General features: G+C 34.3%; 1 protein-coding gene and 1 long non-coding RNA gene across 2 annotated transcripts; one reads left to right on the plus strand and one right to left on the minus strand.

Moving 5' to 3' along the window:
- Positions 1-1,377: 1,377 nt before the first annotated feature.
- LOC114267818 (haloacid dehalogenase-like hydrolase domain-containing protein At4g39970) lies at positions 1,378-8,937 on the plus strand. The gene is made up of 10 exons (XM_082917892.1): positions 1,378-1,414; positions 1,708-1,760; positions 3,360-3,401; positions 3,787-3,861; positions 3,944-3,977; positions 7,792-7,847; positions 7,956-8,015; positions 8,426-8,485; positions 8,555-8,641; positions 8,726-8,937. The coding sequence occupies exons 1-9, from the start codon at positions 1,378-1,380 to the stop codon at positions 8,600-8,602; spliced, it is 465 nt and encodes a 154-aa protein (XP_082774018.1). The 3' UTR covers positions 8,603-8,641; positions 8,726-8,937.
- Positions 8,938-12,103: 3,166 nt separating this feature from the next.
- LOC114267914 (uncharacterized) lies at positions 12,104-16,198 on the minus strand. Its single transcript, XR_014362895.1, has 2 exons — positions 15,746-16,198; positions 12,104-12,395 (listed from the first exon to the last, which is right to left on the minus strand). It is a non-coding gene; the product is annotated as an uncharacterized LOC114267914 (long non-coding RNA).

The following is a 16,198-nucleotide window of genomic DNA, read 5'->3' on the forward strand; positions in this document are numbered from 1 at the left end:
ATTTCAATTAATGACTTTTTGTAATCAATTAATAATAAAATTATTAATTAGTATTAACTAATATAAAAATACTGAAATTTAATTAATAATAAAATTATTAATTAGTATTAATTAATATAAAAATACTAAAATTATTAATTTTTGAAATCAATGTTAATAATTAATACTAAAATTATTAATAATAATGGCTTAATTATTATTATTATTCTTTTATTAAAAAATACTGAAATCTGATCGGAGAGTTCTCTTCGGCGCGAGAGAGAGAGAGAGAGAAATCTAATCGGCGACGTTGCACGCGATCTGCCGCGATCTCTGGTTCATGTTTGCCGGAAATCGCGATCTGCCACGATCTGGCGATCGCGATCCACCTTCCGAACCCGACGACAAAAAACCCTAGGTTTGGTGCCATGGATGTGCAGAAAGAGAGAGCGAGAGAGAGAGAGAGAGTTCGCCGGAAATCGCGATCTGCCACGATCTGGCGATCGCGATCCACCCTCCGAACCCGACGACGACAAACCCTAGGTTCGGTGCCATGGCTGTAGCAGAGAGAGAGAGAGAGAGAGCAAGGGATAGAGATCTCTGGGTTACTGGAAATCGCCCGAAATGGCCGGAAATCGCCAGACAGAGAGAGAGAAGAGACAAAAATGAGATTTTTTTATTTATATAACCGTAATTGTTGAAGTTTTGGAGGGGCATTTAAGTCATTTCATGCCCCCCCAAACAGATGCGCGCTTAAGCGGAAATCAGAAGCACCTCCGGAGCAACTTGAGGAAATTGGCTTAAAATGACTTTTTTTAAGTTATAATTTGCTGCTTTAAGTTCCACCAAACAGATCAGAATGACTTAGGGCTAGTTTGACATGTACTAAATAAGCCAAAAAGTCAAAAAATCACTATCTTATTTAAGTTACATCATCTTATTTAAATCACATCACCTCTCTAACACATCACATCAAACCCAACCCAAACCCAACCCAAACCCATCAATAAGTCAAAAAGTGCAATTTTTTAGAACATCTCAAACCAACCCTTAAATTAAGTCATAAGTTGAAATAAGCTGAAGTTAAGTTCCACCAAACAGGCATGTTATTTAGGGTTGTTGTTCTTGCATATAATTATATGGTCCTTCCCGAATATTTAGGCCCCTATAGGATTAACAATATTTTGGATATTTGCTTATTGGAATGATTTGGTTAGTCATAGCCTATTAAAAGCTACTACATGTCATAACATTAAACTTTTTTATTCTATTTGAAGATGCAATTGGTAAATCTAGATATATAAAGCTTAGTTCTCAGAATTCAGAGCGCCCAGATCTTGGAAATGTACGTATAGTGGTCACTGGGGGCGAGCATTGAAAAGCGCTGAGAATTTTAAAATGATAGAGAAGCTTGTTGAGAAACTTGGTGCTGCAGGTTTTTCTCTATAATATTATGTCCCTAGATTTGTTAATTTTCTCTCTTTTTTTTTTTCATTGCTAATTTTTTGTTTTCTAGGAAAGTTATCCCCAATTGTTGACATACTTTCAAATTTTTTTTTTTTTTTGAAACTCTAAATGCTTTCGTGACTCGCGATAATTTTCATTCAAGATGCTCTAGCATGGTTTTAATTTCTTAACCTTCCTTCTTTTGTGTCACTATTACATTTTGTTTTTGGTATTGTAGTTATAGTATTATATAATTTTCACTAATTCCTATCTTTTTCACAGTTGAGGCCACTCTTGCGGCTGTTGATGCAAGATTTGTTTCTGATGACCTCAAGGTAACAACTGTTGTGGTTTTTTCTAAATTTAAATGATTCGTATGACTTTGGTATTACTCTACATTATTCTTTTCAAATGATTTGGATATCTTACCAAAAGCTAGATCAAATTTGACTGATGACATGCAAAATTGTTAGGTTCGTAGATTTGTGATTTATTCCCTGTTTAATTGAAACATTTCATTCAAGACTAACAATCAGATTTTGAATGTTTTCAATTTGTGCCACTTACAGTTTTGTTCTATTCAACTCAACTCGACAAGCCTTTTGTTTGTTTGTTTGTTTGGGGAAGCATAATCGATGGTAAAACCAAAAGCTAAGATTTGGAGATGTATAGAAATTCTCAGTTTTTTTAAAGCTAATTGTTAAGTTGGCTTTAGGTTAAATTGGGGGGAGTTATATAAGGATAAGTGTTCGAATCTACAAGAAAAATATCATAACTTAAAAGGTCTTTTGGATATTGTTTGTTAATCGGGTTTCTACGTACATAAATAATAATTGTTGCAGAAGCCAAAGAGAAACTAAACCATACTCCTGATGGTAGTGACTTTTTGATGTTAGAAATCTGATAGAAGTGGGTTAAATAGTAGCCATCACACCCACGAGGACATATGCTTGAAGTCTCATATGTAGGTTAAAGAAATTTATTCTAATATGAAGCTCATGACATTTCCAAGGATTCTAGGCCTTGTCAAAGAAAGTTATTCTAGAGTAATGAAATTAAAGTACCAATGACATTTGAAGATGATATTCATTTGGCATTGGGCTCTGCCCAAACAAGTTTTAAAATTACATATCTATCCCAGTATATATGTTTGGTTATATCATCAAAAGTTGACTTTAATGAGAACATTCTTGAACAAGAATCAGGAATAAGTCAAATTTTCCAACTAGTGTAATTATAAATAGAGAATTATGGAATTACATATTGAGGAAAATATCACAACATAAAAGGTTTGCTAATGCAACTGTAAGAGTAAATTGTGCATTGTGACATTGTGTCCCAATTGAAACCTACATGGTGGCTAGTCTTGTCGCTTGAATTTTTCAGGATGCATTCCACAGAGTATTGGTGCTGACATGCTTCATTCTGCTATTGGTAGACTATATTTTTGAACTTACTCTATCAATTCAGTCTGACCATTCTGTACCACTTGCTTGGTTTGATGATTATTCTCTTTCATGTTCAAGTTGTTCTATGTAATTGCTATCTTTAGAATTGTACATCAGTTTCCACTCTATTATAACATTTATTTCATGTTTTTGGTTACCAATAGAAATTGATTTCCCTTTTCTATCCACTAGTGGGATAGATATGAAGGCATTTTTTACTATTCCTCTGTTACATTGTTTTACCATTGTTGAGATATGGCATAAAAGTTTCGTGATTTGTGTCATGTGCAGTTATTTTTTTGAGCTTCTGGGCAGAGGTACTCTCTGTTTTTGTAATGAAATAAGATTTTTAGTCTATGGCTATTAATCATGTATATGAAATTTAGGTTATGTATGCATTTGTATGCATATGATTACCAAAGTTGTTGCTTTTAAAGTTAATCCTAACTAGTTCTTAATATCTCATGTCTCACTGGGTTCTTTCAGGATACATGGGAGGAGTTAGATCTGGATGAACTATCATATGAGGTAAATTTGTCTATTGAATCTGACTTTTGGTTGAAGCATTATTATAGTTTGCTAATGGAGTTTGGTTTGATATTTTAGGAGCTGCTTGCATTGGGGGAAGTAGTTAGAACTGAAAGCAGAGGGCTTTCTTTTGATACAATTGCCTCTTTACCTTCAGTGAATTATAAGACATAAAGCACTCAGAATGGAAACAATGATTTGTGAGTGCAGTTTTTAGATTATTATAATTATTAAGGTTTGTGTGGATAACATTTGTCTTCATGTATCAGGTGTGTTATCTACCGGTTGGACTACGAGGATGGTGACACCTTGACTGTAATTTCCTGCAAACGCTTGTCTTTGCTTCCCTCTGTTATCATATTTGCTTTTCGGCTGATGGTTATAGGGTAAAAAATTAGCAGTCTGCTCTGCTGCAACTAAAAGTTCTGTCGTGCTCTGCCTTGAGAACCTTATTGGAATTGCAAGTCCCTCTCAGAAATTTTTTATTTATTTTTAATTATATAAGATAGAGTAACCTATTTAATGTTGTCTTCATGTTTCAGGAGCGCTTCAAAAGTCTTGATTGCTTCCTTGCAGGTAAGCGATCAGTTTCAAGAAGAGATTTTTCTTTACTTATTTTGTCTGTATAATGTGTCAGGCATTTGTTGACAATGCAGATACCTACTCATCAATCTGCTTGTATTTCCTTCTAAAATATGCATTGACATTTGTGTCATAGATGATATATGCTTTCTTCATTCGTGTGATCTATGATGTCAACATTTTGTGTTGTTTCCTTTCTATTGGAAGTTGAATCAATTGAGTTGGCCAATCTGTATATTTCAGAATGCTCTGTTCAATTTGTAGGGTTATGCAAGTAGTTGATCCCTTTTCATCCATCAGTGATTTCTAATTATTCTTTGCTCGTTATTTGAGATTTTGTCACTTATAATTCAGATCTCCTTATGCTCATAATTTATTATCATTCTTGATCAAGCTTTCATTTCCATATATATTAAACATAAATTTGCATTTATCTAGAAATTCATTTCACATGCAAATTAGGATAGAATTTGGATCTTTGAGTTCCATTCTAATGACCTTGCCAAGGACACATGCTATGTCCTTCACAAATGAACACGCTTGACAAATCTCTGATGTTCTTTGTTAGGCACATGCAAAAGAAGGAAGACATATCATATGTGAATATTTTTCTAAACATGCTAATGAAAAGATAGTTTAGTGTGATATGTGTGGGGTTAAGGGGACTGAGGACAAGTGAAAGCTCAAATGACAAGTTGAGGCAATAAGAATAGTATTCTTTTAGAAGTAGCAAGGATTACATGTTGACCCAAGTAATTGTGAGTAAGCTTCATAGAGTTTTGGGATATATTATACTTTAGTTCATTAATGTTTTGGTTTCTTGAAGTTTTCTTGTTAATACTGATTGGTCAATAATATAGAATTCCCACACAGGATACTGACCTTTAATGAAGTTTTAAAGTGGAATCAATTTATTCCAAGTATTGAGTAATACTTCTTCACTTTATCAACATTTCCACACAGTAAGTATTTTTCTGCATATTTCTTGGGAGTAATTACCAAGACAAGTTAAAGAAAGTTTCTAGCTATGTCCAACACTTGGTCCAACTCTTGGATGCTTACCTAGCGAGTTCCTATATGATATTAGCAACTTATGTTATTATTTAGAGTTTTCTATGCTAGACATTGCAATGAAGGTTCTGCATATTAGGGTTAACTATGCTTTGGACAATTCTTTATGCATTACTTGGAGAAAGTAGCATATGTTTTAGGGTGTATAACTTAGCTTTAATAAGCATGGGCCCTATACAGCAGAATTTAATGCCACTAAGTAATGTATGTCTAGGCAATTCAGGATTCTGGACAAGGCAGACCATGTGTAGATGTAACCTGTGTTTTCAGAGGCGAGCCTAAGCGCTAAGCGAGGCGAGGCGAGGCTTCAGCGCTTCATGTGTGCTGAGGCCAAGCGAAATGGTGAGGCGATGGAGAAGCGCCTGAAGCGAGGCTTAGGCGATGAAGCGTGAAGCGTAAAGAAGCGACGCTTCATCGTATTTTTGCCTGATTTAAGTTCAAGTCATCTGGGCCCTTGATCGACTTCGTTAAAATGATCTGGGCCCTTGATCGACAAAGTTAATTACTAAATAAGAAGCCAAACCCTAGATCGACTAGGTTCGTCGATCGTCTGCCGAAGTCGAATCTTCTGGGTCTGCTTCTTCCTTCTTTGGACGTCGTTCCGAGGTGAGTTGCTTCTTCTACCTTCTTCTTCCTTTCTTCTTCTTCTTCTTCCTTTCTTCTTTGTTCACTGTTCTTCTTTGTTCGACTTCACCTGTTGCTCTTCTTTGTTCGACTTTGACTTGAAGAAGAAGAACACTGTCGAACCAATTAATTTTTTAATTAATTCTATTTTTCCTGGTTAATTTTCTTCTTTGTTCGAATCAATTTTTTTTTTTAAATTAATTTTTAATTCGCAAAAATTAATTTTTAAAGTAAATTCAATTATTTTAAAATTAATTTTTTTTCAATTAATTCAATTATTTTTTTTCTTCTGTGTTAAAATTTCAATTAATTTAATTAATTTCCTGGTTATTCAATTAATTATTTTAATTCAATTAATTTGTTTAATTCAATTAATTTGTTTATTTTAATTCAATTAATTTCCTGGTTATTTTAATTTCCTGATTATTCAATTAATTATTTTAATTCAATTAATTTGTTTAATTCAATTAATTTGTTTATTTTAATTCAATTAATTTAATTCAATTAATTTCCTAGTTATTTTAATTTCCTGGTTATTCAATTAATTTGGTGGATTGTATTTGTCTTTGTTAGATATTTTCTTTTGTTTATGTATATTTAGTATTTGGAATGATAACTGCATGATGGTTCTTGAAAATATTTATATTTTTGTCTATACCATTTATTTTAAAAAAATATCATTTCTGGTCGCCTCGCTTCAATGAAGCCCTCGCCTCGCCTCCTCGCCTCGCGCTTAGGCGTTAGGTGACCTTGTCGCCTCGGTTCGCTTTTCGCCTTAAAAAACACTGGATGTAACCTTTCTGGCGTTTTTAGTACGAAGTACCACCATTAATTTGAACACACATTTGCTCAATTGAGCATGAGCTTCTACCATTGCAGCAAGCATTTGTGTTGCTAACAGTTCATTAACTATGACCACAAGCAAAATAGTCAATGGATTGCTTTTGTATCTTGCAGAATCTATGCAGATCAAAAATGTCTTGCAGAATCTAAAGAAAGGAATAAAGTTTTAAAAGCATGAAACCCTTGTGAAGGATTATTGTTGTTTATAAAATCTTAAGGTAGACTAGTAGGGGACAACCAAAAGAATAAAAAAGGGAAACTTGCAAGGCAGGTTTGTTTTGCAACTAATAATTTATGGGTTACTTACACTACTTATCACAAAACAAAAAGTATGGGTAACACTAAATACCCTTATAATTTGAGCGTTGTTTCAATTTTATTTATGCAGTTTCAGTTGCAACACATTGGATCCTAATTTTTCAATTAATTCCAGTGGGTCCAACTGTCAATCTTTGCTAGAGATTTTGACGGGTAAAGGACTTATGACTAGCACATGGCCTTATATCCACCATGATATGTGGTACCCTCCGGTTGTGCCATATCATCACATCATGGCTTCCTCAACAATGCCACATGCCACTTCCGGCTAATGGACTAGTGGACCAATCACCAAGTTGAGCGTTTCAAATCATGCTCAACCTTACCCAAGCTTGGGATTGTCTAGCTCGATCACTTGGTTCACTAGCAACCACACCAAGCAAGTCAGCCCCCCTCATGCTAATGCTAGCCATCAACCTGCTCAATTGCCAAGCTCGCCAACAACCCCACCAAGTTAGATCTTCATCTTGAAGACAATTCCACTATTATCTGGGCTGGGAACAGAGCCTGTGAATCACGCTTGAAACCATTAGAGGACTTGGATTGGAGGCTAGAATTCAAGGTTTGTTTTGGTGCTCACCGAGCTTCATCTTGAATGTGTCAGGGAGTGTCAAACAAGTGTTGGTGTCAAACATGAACATAATATCTTCTTACAAGTTGGTGTTTCTTAGATTACATTGTGTTTCCTTTCATCACTCTATTTCTCTGTCCAGTCTTCACCTCTTCTCTCTATTTGTTTCTTGCTTTTCCTTATTTTCTCTCTCCTCTCCCTTAAGCTCAATTCCACTATTGCCACCACCACTGCCACCATTAGCGACAAGCTCAATTCCACTATCTTTTATTTTATAGCCAAAAGTATTGTTTACACGTTGAACTCATAGCAAGTAGTGAGGGCTTTTTTTCCTCTTACTTTCAAAGAAGTAACATTTGCAGTTCAATTTTCTGTGTGTAGGTGATGATGTGAAAGAAAAGAAGCCTGATCCTTCAATATATTTGACAGCTGCCAAGGTAATCCACATAGTGTGATACATACTCTGTATTTTGTGCGTGTACATGCAAGCTAATAATTTTCAATTATGAGTTTGTCATATGATTAAGAAATGTTATACCTTGCAGAAGCTAGGCCTGTCAGCGAAAGAACGTTTGGTGGTCGAAAATTCTGTCATTGGGCTACAGGTCAATCTCTTTGCTTGTGATAATTGCTTAAAACCTTAATTTTAAGGTCAAAGAGTTTTAAGACCACATTGTGAACAATTGAAGAAACTGGAATTTATTCTGTAAATCATCTTCACGTCATGAAATTCTGGTAAGAATAGCAACTCAATTGTATATTATAAATTTTTTTGCTTTAACTGTTACAGTGTCTTGTCATGGTCATGCCATCTGTTACGTGTTTGGCAATTGAATCTTGAAAAAGAAAATATATCTTCTGTCCCAATATTTATCTGATCACTTCCGTCAGATATTCTTTTTGTGTCCATATTAGCCACGGGCAGCTTTGCTTGTTTTTTTCAATAAATCAACCATTAGAATCTGCAGCATGGGTGCTGATGTTCGGACTGACTAATTTAATCTCACCTATGCAGGCTGTGACAAGTGCTGGGATGTCATGTGTTATTACTTACACATCATCGACAAGTAACCAGGTAATGTCTCTCTCTCACTGCATTGGGAATAACTGGGCATTATAGTTAAATGTTGCTTGCAACCAATAGCAGGAATCGTGGAATGATATGACTTTGTTAATTTATATGGGATTTTAAAGATGCAATAGCAATCTACCCCGACTTGAGTAACGTTAGGTAAAGTAGCCATTCGCGTTCAACATATGGATATTTAGTTTTATTTATCCCAATCATAACCGATTGTCTATATACTCCCTGCAGATTAAAAGATTTAGAGTCGTTGCTTGAGAATGTTGTCGCAGCCACTTAGAGAATCTGTTTATCAAAAAAATTCTGGTGGGTTGTTGAGCATTGGTTGCAGGTATCTTTGTGCCTTTGGCATCACACTCTGGTCACCACATTATTTAATGCCAGAAGAAATATTTTTGTCGCTGAGTCGTTGGTTTTTGTACTTATGTGAAGTTTCCTCTGTTATGCAGACAAGAAATGCAACAGGGTTAGTTGTTCCGGCTATTGTTGCGGGTTTAGGTGCGTTAACACATACATTGGGCACTCTCATCCCTGTGATAGGAGCAAGTGGATTTACTACAACTGCAACTGCTATAGAACTATTGTCGGTAGTTTTAGATAATCTCTTAATAGTTGTCGATATGTTTAGAAAGTTAGATATGCATAGTTTTGGATGGTTTAAACTTTTTGTACAGTTTAGAACTGAAGGATATAGTTTTCGAATGTTTGGAATGTATAGACAATTGTTGAATGTTTATAATTTATGGATATAGTTTCTTTTTGATGTTTTAAATAATATTTTGGTGGTTGATTGATGTTTTGTGATGCTTGTTTGTAATATTTGTTAGATTGTACAAAATTGATCAAATGGAATCTGTTGAATTTATAAAGAAATAATAATAAAAAAATTACATAATCTACGGCAGGCATAATAAGTTGTATTACATATTTTACGACATGCAATTAGCGTCGTTATTTGTCTCACCAATTAACGGCGTGCAAAAGTAGTTGCAGAAAAAGTAACAACGATGCACAAAATTTGTCGTTAAATAATTTTTAACGGCGTACTATAGAATGTCGTAGAAAAAGTAATAACGATGCATAAAATTTGCCGTTAAATGGTTTTTAACGGTGTACGAAGTATGTCGTTAAAAGTGAATGACTTTCCATAACTGGTCATAATATAACGTGTGTTGCACGTCGTAGACGGGTTTTTACAGTGTGCATTGCGCGCCGTAAAAGCTGTAAAAACCCTTTTCTGTTGTAGTGTCCTAAGATAACACAAAATATTCTACTTCAATTAATGCACAAATTACTTAAAATGGAAAGTTTTTCACTTCGGACACGAAAACAACGACCAGCTCAATGAAAATCACCTATATGGCTTGGAACATAGTCAAAATGTTCTAAAACCCATTTGTCCACATGAGTAATATATCATTATGTGTAATAAAAGCTTATACATGGAGAATAGAGAAGAAATTCTATATGTCTGTATTAATACCAGATGAAACCAACCACTATTGCCAACTAAAGCAAACTATCCAAAAGCATTAACTCAAGGCTACAACACATGCATTCCGGCTCATTCCAACCTGAAGAAATTCTGTGTCTATACAACACATGTCTATTTCAAAGTGTGTTTTCATACCATCAATTTTCATATAATAAAATTAAGCAAAACCCAAATGGAATTAGCTTGTATACATCATAAAAACTCTACCACATACTACCTCTGTACTAAATCAACTCAAAATCACAATCATATCAAATACACAATCTACAATTATCCACCAATTTTCAACACCAAATCACATCATCTCTTAATAGATTTAGAAAAGTGAGAAATTAAAAATTAGTGATGTTAGTAATTTTACCTTGTTAGTTCTTCTCCTTTTTATTCTTCTTCTTCTTTTTCTTTGAAAGGTGAACCTATATTTAATAAGGGCAAGTATTGTAATTAATAAGATATTGTATTTGTCAACTGGGCTAGGCAGCTTTTCTGATGGAATGAATACATGCAGTCAACATCAAAATAATAATCGATCACTGGACATTCTTATTTTGCTGAACTTATCAACAATTGTTCAAAATTGCAAGTCAAGCTGCCGTAGTGGTAAGAGTGACTAAATTTTGAGTCTCTTTTATAAAAGTTATTGGCTTCATATTTCTCTCTCTATATCTCCTTCTTGTTTGGTAGTTGAGATATAAAATTTGAGTCTTTTTTATAGAAGTATTCTTTTCTCTGCAATTGATAGAGATAGTACTTCTAGACCATGTTTGTTTGGACGGACTGGATTAGCATTCCCATGACTAATAGTCCTAAGACTACAAATCCGTTGGATTATGTATCCTATCTTAACTAATAGTCAAGTTTAAAATAATTAATCCGTACTTCAATTGTTTAACCAAACATCAGATTAATAATTTTATTGGACTATTAGTCCAATCCCAAGTTTATATCCATCCAAACAAACATGGCCCTAATGATTCATCTCTCCCTTTCCATTTCTCTTTTGGCCATCTTGATGGAAATTGGTCAAGCATGATGAAAACATTAGAGATTAAATAGTGATAAGAAGAAATACGTGTAAAGCTTGTAAAATCAAGTAATTCTCATGTCATAGATACAATACCAACTCTATGAGTAAATTCCATACCCAAAATGATTGAAAAAATAGTGCTACTCTAACCTAAAAGTTAGCACTTCTCAAATCCAATGATGTGGCAAACTAGTAAATATCTAAGATAACTATCTCTCTCTCTCTCTCTCTCTCTCCTCTTTTCCTTAATCATCATCCAATCATCTCTTTTACACATTAGTGGGTTTAGAAAGTGATTCTATATCATTTTCCTCGAAAAAATTAACTATTTTTTTTTTCCCCGCGGAATATGGTTCAACGATGCTATTTTTCAACAACTTGATGTGCAATATAGAAACAACTGCAAATTTGTTAGTACCACAAGAAATCAACTTTTTAGAGACAAATTTATTCCGTCCTTAAAAGTGTAGTATTTGTTGGAAAAAACTTTAGCCAACTAATTTTCTCAGTCGCGAAGTTTGTCCCAAATGGCCTTTCTGAAAAAGTCAAAAAATAACTTTTAGAGACAAAATTTTGCATTTGTCACTATAAATAGACTTGTAGGGACAAAAAAAATGTGATTGCTAAAAGTTTTGATTATGAGACAACCAAAATTTGTCTCTAAAAGTCTAATTACAATTCAGAGCAAACGAAGTAGTTATGGAGACAAAAAAAATTAATTTTTGAGACAACAAAAATTGGTCTCTAAAAATTTTAGTTTTGGGGACAAATGAAAATGGTCTCTAAAAGTTTCAGTTTTTGGGACAAATGAAAATGGTGTGTAAAGGTTATAATTTTTTTGAAACAACTAAAATTGGTCTCTAAAAGTTTGATATTATTATTATTATTATTATTTTTTTTGTAACAATTCCTCTAAAAATACTAGTTTGAACATCAACTTATATTCTTTTCTTGATTTCTCAACAACCAAACAGAAAATATCAAACATATCACCAGACCATCTGTTCATCTCCAAATTAAAATTCAATTACACCAAAAAAAATAAAATAAAATGCTCATCACATTCAAAGAGGCTTAATCAAAAATATTTCAATAACAAACAAATATCATGCTCTGATTCATTAGTATGTAATATATTGATTGTATTTCATAAACGGACAGAGATTTCAAAAGTATCATTTACAATTTATAAGGCTAGTGCCATAAGCATTGTTTGTAATATTCAACTATTCAATGAACAGATTGTAATTGGAGTTATATCTAGCTACATAACAAAACAACTCAACTCATCACATCTTCTTTTCAAGGGCTTCGTTGAAATGGCATTCAAAATCTAGCAAAGAACTCCCAAGCTTCAAATCGATGCAAGCTTGCAGAACCTGCATAGAATAGGCCAAACTCTCAAATAGATTACCAATGAAAAATTATCCAATGATAGATTAATTTAATAGATTGCAATTTAATGTGCCAATTGTAGTATCTGCAGCAATCACACATAAATCTTAGTACACAAAGCCACCCAAAATTCACTATCAATATTCAAGAGTTAACAAAGATTAAACTAAAATCAAACCTTGTGTTAGGCACAAAAAAGCAATTACTAACAATTAATCATTTAACCACTCTTCTTACCGAAAAAACAAAAAGCCCCATCACTCCTTCAAACTCACTGTTTTTCTTTTGATATAAATCAGATTCATTTTTATGAGTTTAAATTTGCACTTTACATCACTGAACTGGGACAAAGTTCAAAGCTCCAACCTCTCTATTTTTGGGGGTAAAACAAAGACGCAATTAAAGGAAGCAAAAAAAAAACTTCATTGGAAAAACAAAAACTAGCTAGGGATTTGGAATGTTGTGAGGAGTAGAGAGTGGGATATATATGAAAAAAATAAAAAATAAAATAACAATGTTTTCTTGAATCTAGGAACCTGACAATTCAATACAATACACTACGCAATACCATATAAGATGGAATAGGTAGATCATTTTCATATGGAAAATGCTATTCCACCAAAATTCGTGAACAAAATTTTATACCAAAAATGATGTGACAGTTTTATTTTGGTAATTATAGTAAAAGTATGAGTCCTCAAACTAAGTTTGACGTTGAGGAAATGAGAAATGTCTCGTATGCTCAGGCAATAGGCAGCCTAATGTATGTTATGACAAGCACAAGACCTGGCATCTGTCATGCAGTCGGATTGGTAAGTCGGTTTCAATCAAATCCAAGTAAGGAACATTGACAAGCAGTCAAAAGAATATTCAGATTTTAAAAGGCACTAAGAATTTGAAATTATGTTTTGGTTTGTGTGATCTAGATATAAAAGGATACACTAACGCGGATTTTGCAGGAGATGTAGATGACAGAAAAGCTACTAGTGGTCATGTGTTCTTGTTTGGTGGAACAACAGTTTCTTGGTTAAGTAAGAAACAGAGTTGTGTTGCAAAGTACACTATGGAAGCTAAATACGTAGCTTGCAGCACAGCTGTGATTAATGCGGTCTGGATAAAACATTTTGTTAACAGTTTACAATTAAGTATACCTGCCAGACCGGTCAATATGTTTTGTGACAATCAGTCCGCCATCTCATTAATAAAAAGTGGAGCAAATAACTTTGAGGGAAAACATATTGATGTAAGTTACCATTATATTAAGGACATAATGGAGAGAGGTGAAATTAAAGTCAATTATATACCCTCAGAAGAGATGGTGGCTGACCCTATGACCAAAGGGTTGTCTTTGGAAAAATTCAGAGAACATATAGCTAATATAGGATTGAAAAATGACTAGTTAGGTGGTTTGGCAACTTATATAAGAGCATAGTTGGATGACTCTGGGGACGCCTATGACTCTGGGGACGCCTAGATAACCGATATTTTGCGACTCCATCTTGCTTGGAAACATGTGTTTGGTCAAGTAACAAGATAGAGGAACTGACAAGGTACGGATATTATAGTTAGCATGAAATGTAAAGTCCATAATATGCAACGTGCTAACTAGATGATATTGTCTGCTTGATCGGCAAAAATTCATTGATAAGATGTGTTAAGGAAAACCTTCAAGAATGGGTCTTAAAGGAAGTACTTAACAATAATTTCAGTGCAGGTCGGCACATGAAAAATGTGTGGCTAAAGTCGTCAATGGTGATTGGGTATGGACTATGAACCCATCACTGAAAATTGATGCCGTTCACTTGAAATATAGTAAATTAAAGTCATCTGGAGTGTGTTGTCAGCAGGAGTACACATTCGTACAGGTGCGGTCAGATTGATGGCGAAAACGTGCGCACGTATGGCCAAGTCACAATCAAACGTCGATCTATGAGGTAATTTCATAGATGAAAGTTGGCATGAGGCAAAATTTTGGTACCAAGGTAAACATGTTCAATTCAGGTTTTATCACCAATATTATAATGTGATCAAATGGGAAATGAAGGTATGAGAGGTGATCACACCATAATATGGTGGATCTTCTCACACTGAATCAAATCTTTATATAGTGATACAGTCTTCCCGCAGGAAGAAGCAACTGGAAGTTAGAAGTTTGAAGTTTAAATGAAGAGACAAAACGTTTGGATATATGGTGACTATTGAGTTTGATTTCAATGGTTATAACGGTTGATCAACAACCACCATATATACTATAAATATACGGAAAGAACATGGGTTCTATTTACTCGATTTTCTCTCTGTTTTTTTCTCTTCTAGATTGTATTCTTCTGCGTGATTAAACACCCTCACGGGAACTCGAACCATTGCCATTGTTAAGATTATCTTACAGGTTGTTCGTCTATTCTTGTTGAGGAGCTATGGGCCATCGACTAAGGATTACATATGACGTGGGCTCACGAACACCGCAATGTTATCATTGAAACGGATTCTGCCGAAGCGATTCATTCTATTCAACAAAGTAACATTGCCCACCACAACTTCAATCTCTGTCAGGAGACTAGGGAACTATTGACAAAGGATTGGCAGTGTGAGCTATAGCAGATTTGGCATAAAGCGAATGTATGTGCAGACCTTATTGCGAAGAATGCTTTAAGTCTACAAGGCTTGCATGAAGCTATGCTAGATGGCCCGCCTTGGTTGACAGTGGTTCTGGAGAGTGATAAACAGGGTTTGTTCCTCCAGGGTTACTAGGATGTAGTCTTTGTTTCTTTGGCTTTGGCCCAATTATTACCACAAAAAGGGGTTTGTTCCTCTAGGGTTATTAGGGTGTAGTCTTTGTTTCTTTGGCTTCGGCCCGATTATTACCACCAAACAAAAAAAAAAAAGATAAATTATAAATACACCCCTTGAGATTTGCTTAAAATATGAATTCTCCCTTATGATTTGAAAAATTACAAATACCTTACTGTCAATATTTTTTATTTAACAGAATTGATTAAAAAAAAGAAATTTTTAATTGTTCACCTATACAATAATAAAATTATCTGAATTATTAATTGAAATAAAATTTTAACATTATTAAAAACTGTTAATTAACTTGATGATTTATTAATAAAATGACCTATTTGTTATGAAATTAAAAACTTCAAGAGACATAATGTAATTTTTAGAACCATAGAGAGCAATTTATAATTTAAGTACATCTCGAGGTGTTTGTAATTTACCCCAAAAAAAAAAAAAAAAACGAACAAACAAACAAACCACAAGTACCCACAAAAACAAAAACAAAAAAAGAAAAGAAAAGAAAAGAAAAAGGAATAAATAACAATTAAACCTTCATTTGTAGTAAATTACAGGCATATTAGAATTCACATCCCATACACCTCCTTCCTTCGCATACTCCAAATATCTAGCTACTTCCGGCTTAGCCGTCGCTTTCTTCCTCCGGCGGCGCCTGTCGAATAATCCGAACCACGGGTGAATCTTACTAACCTTCTTCGCTTGCTTCGCCGGAAAATTCGCTGGAAAATTGAACTCCGGAGTCAATTTCGTCGACGATGAACCAAACAGCTTAGCTGGCAAGCTTGTGACTCTATTCAACTTCGCCTCTAAAAGACCGCCGGAGGACTCATCCACCAACCGCTCATATCCACCACCACCACCGCCACCGCCACGTGTGCTTAGAGCTCTAAACATGGCTTCAAAGATTTAAGAATGACCTCAACTTGCAGTGCTAAAATGAAGGGGATTTAGTTATCACTTTGATGTATATATATATACAGCAATG

This window comes from Camellia sinensis, chromosome 3 (genome assembly GCF_055761805.1).
Source record: "Camellia sinensis isolate YWXY chromosome 3, ASM5576180v1, whole genome shotgun sequence".
Taxonomy (NCBI): domain Eukaryota; kingdom Viridiplantae; phylum Streptophyta; class Magnoliopsida; order Ericales; family Theaceae; genus Camellia; species Camellia sinensis.

What these genes read in the sequence shown, in the direction of transcription:
- LOC114267818 (XM_082917892.1), top strand. Translation starts at nt 1,378, where the DNA reads ATGATAGAGAAGCTTGTTGAGAAACTTGGTGCTGCAG. An exon ending in TGGATGAACTATCATATGAG is followed by an intron (nt 3,402 to 3,786) that starts GTAAATTTGTCT and finishes TGATGGTTATAG; the next exon opens with GGTAAAAAATTAGCAGTCTG. An exon ending in TATATTTGACAGCTGCCAAG is followed by an intron (nt 7,848 to 7,955) that starts GTAATCCACATA and finishes TATACCTTGCAG; the next exon opens with AAGCTAGGCCTGTCAGCGAA.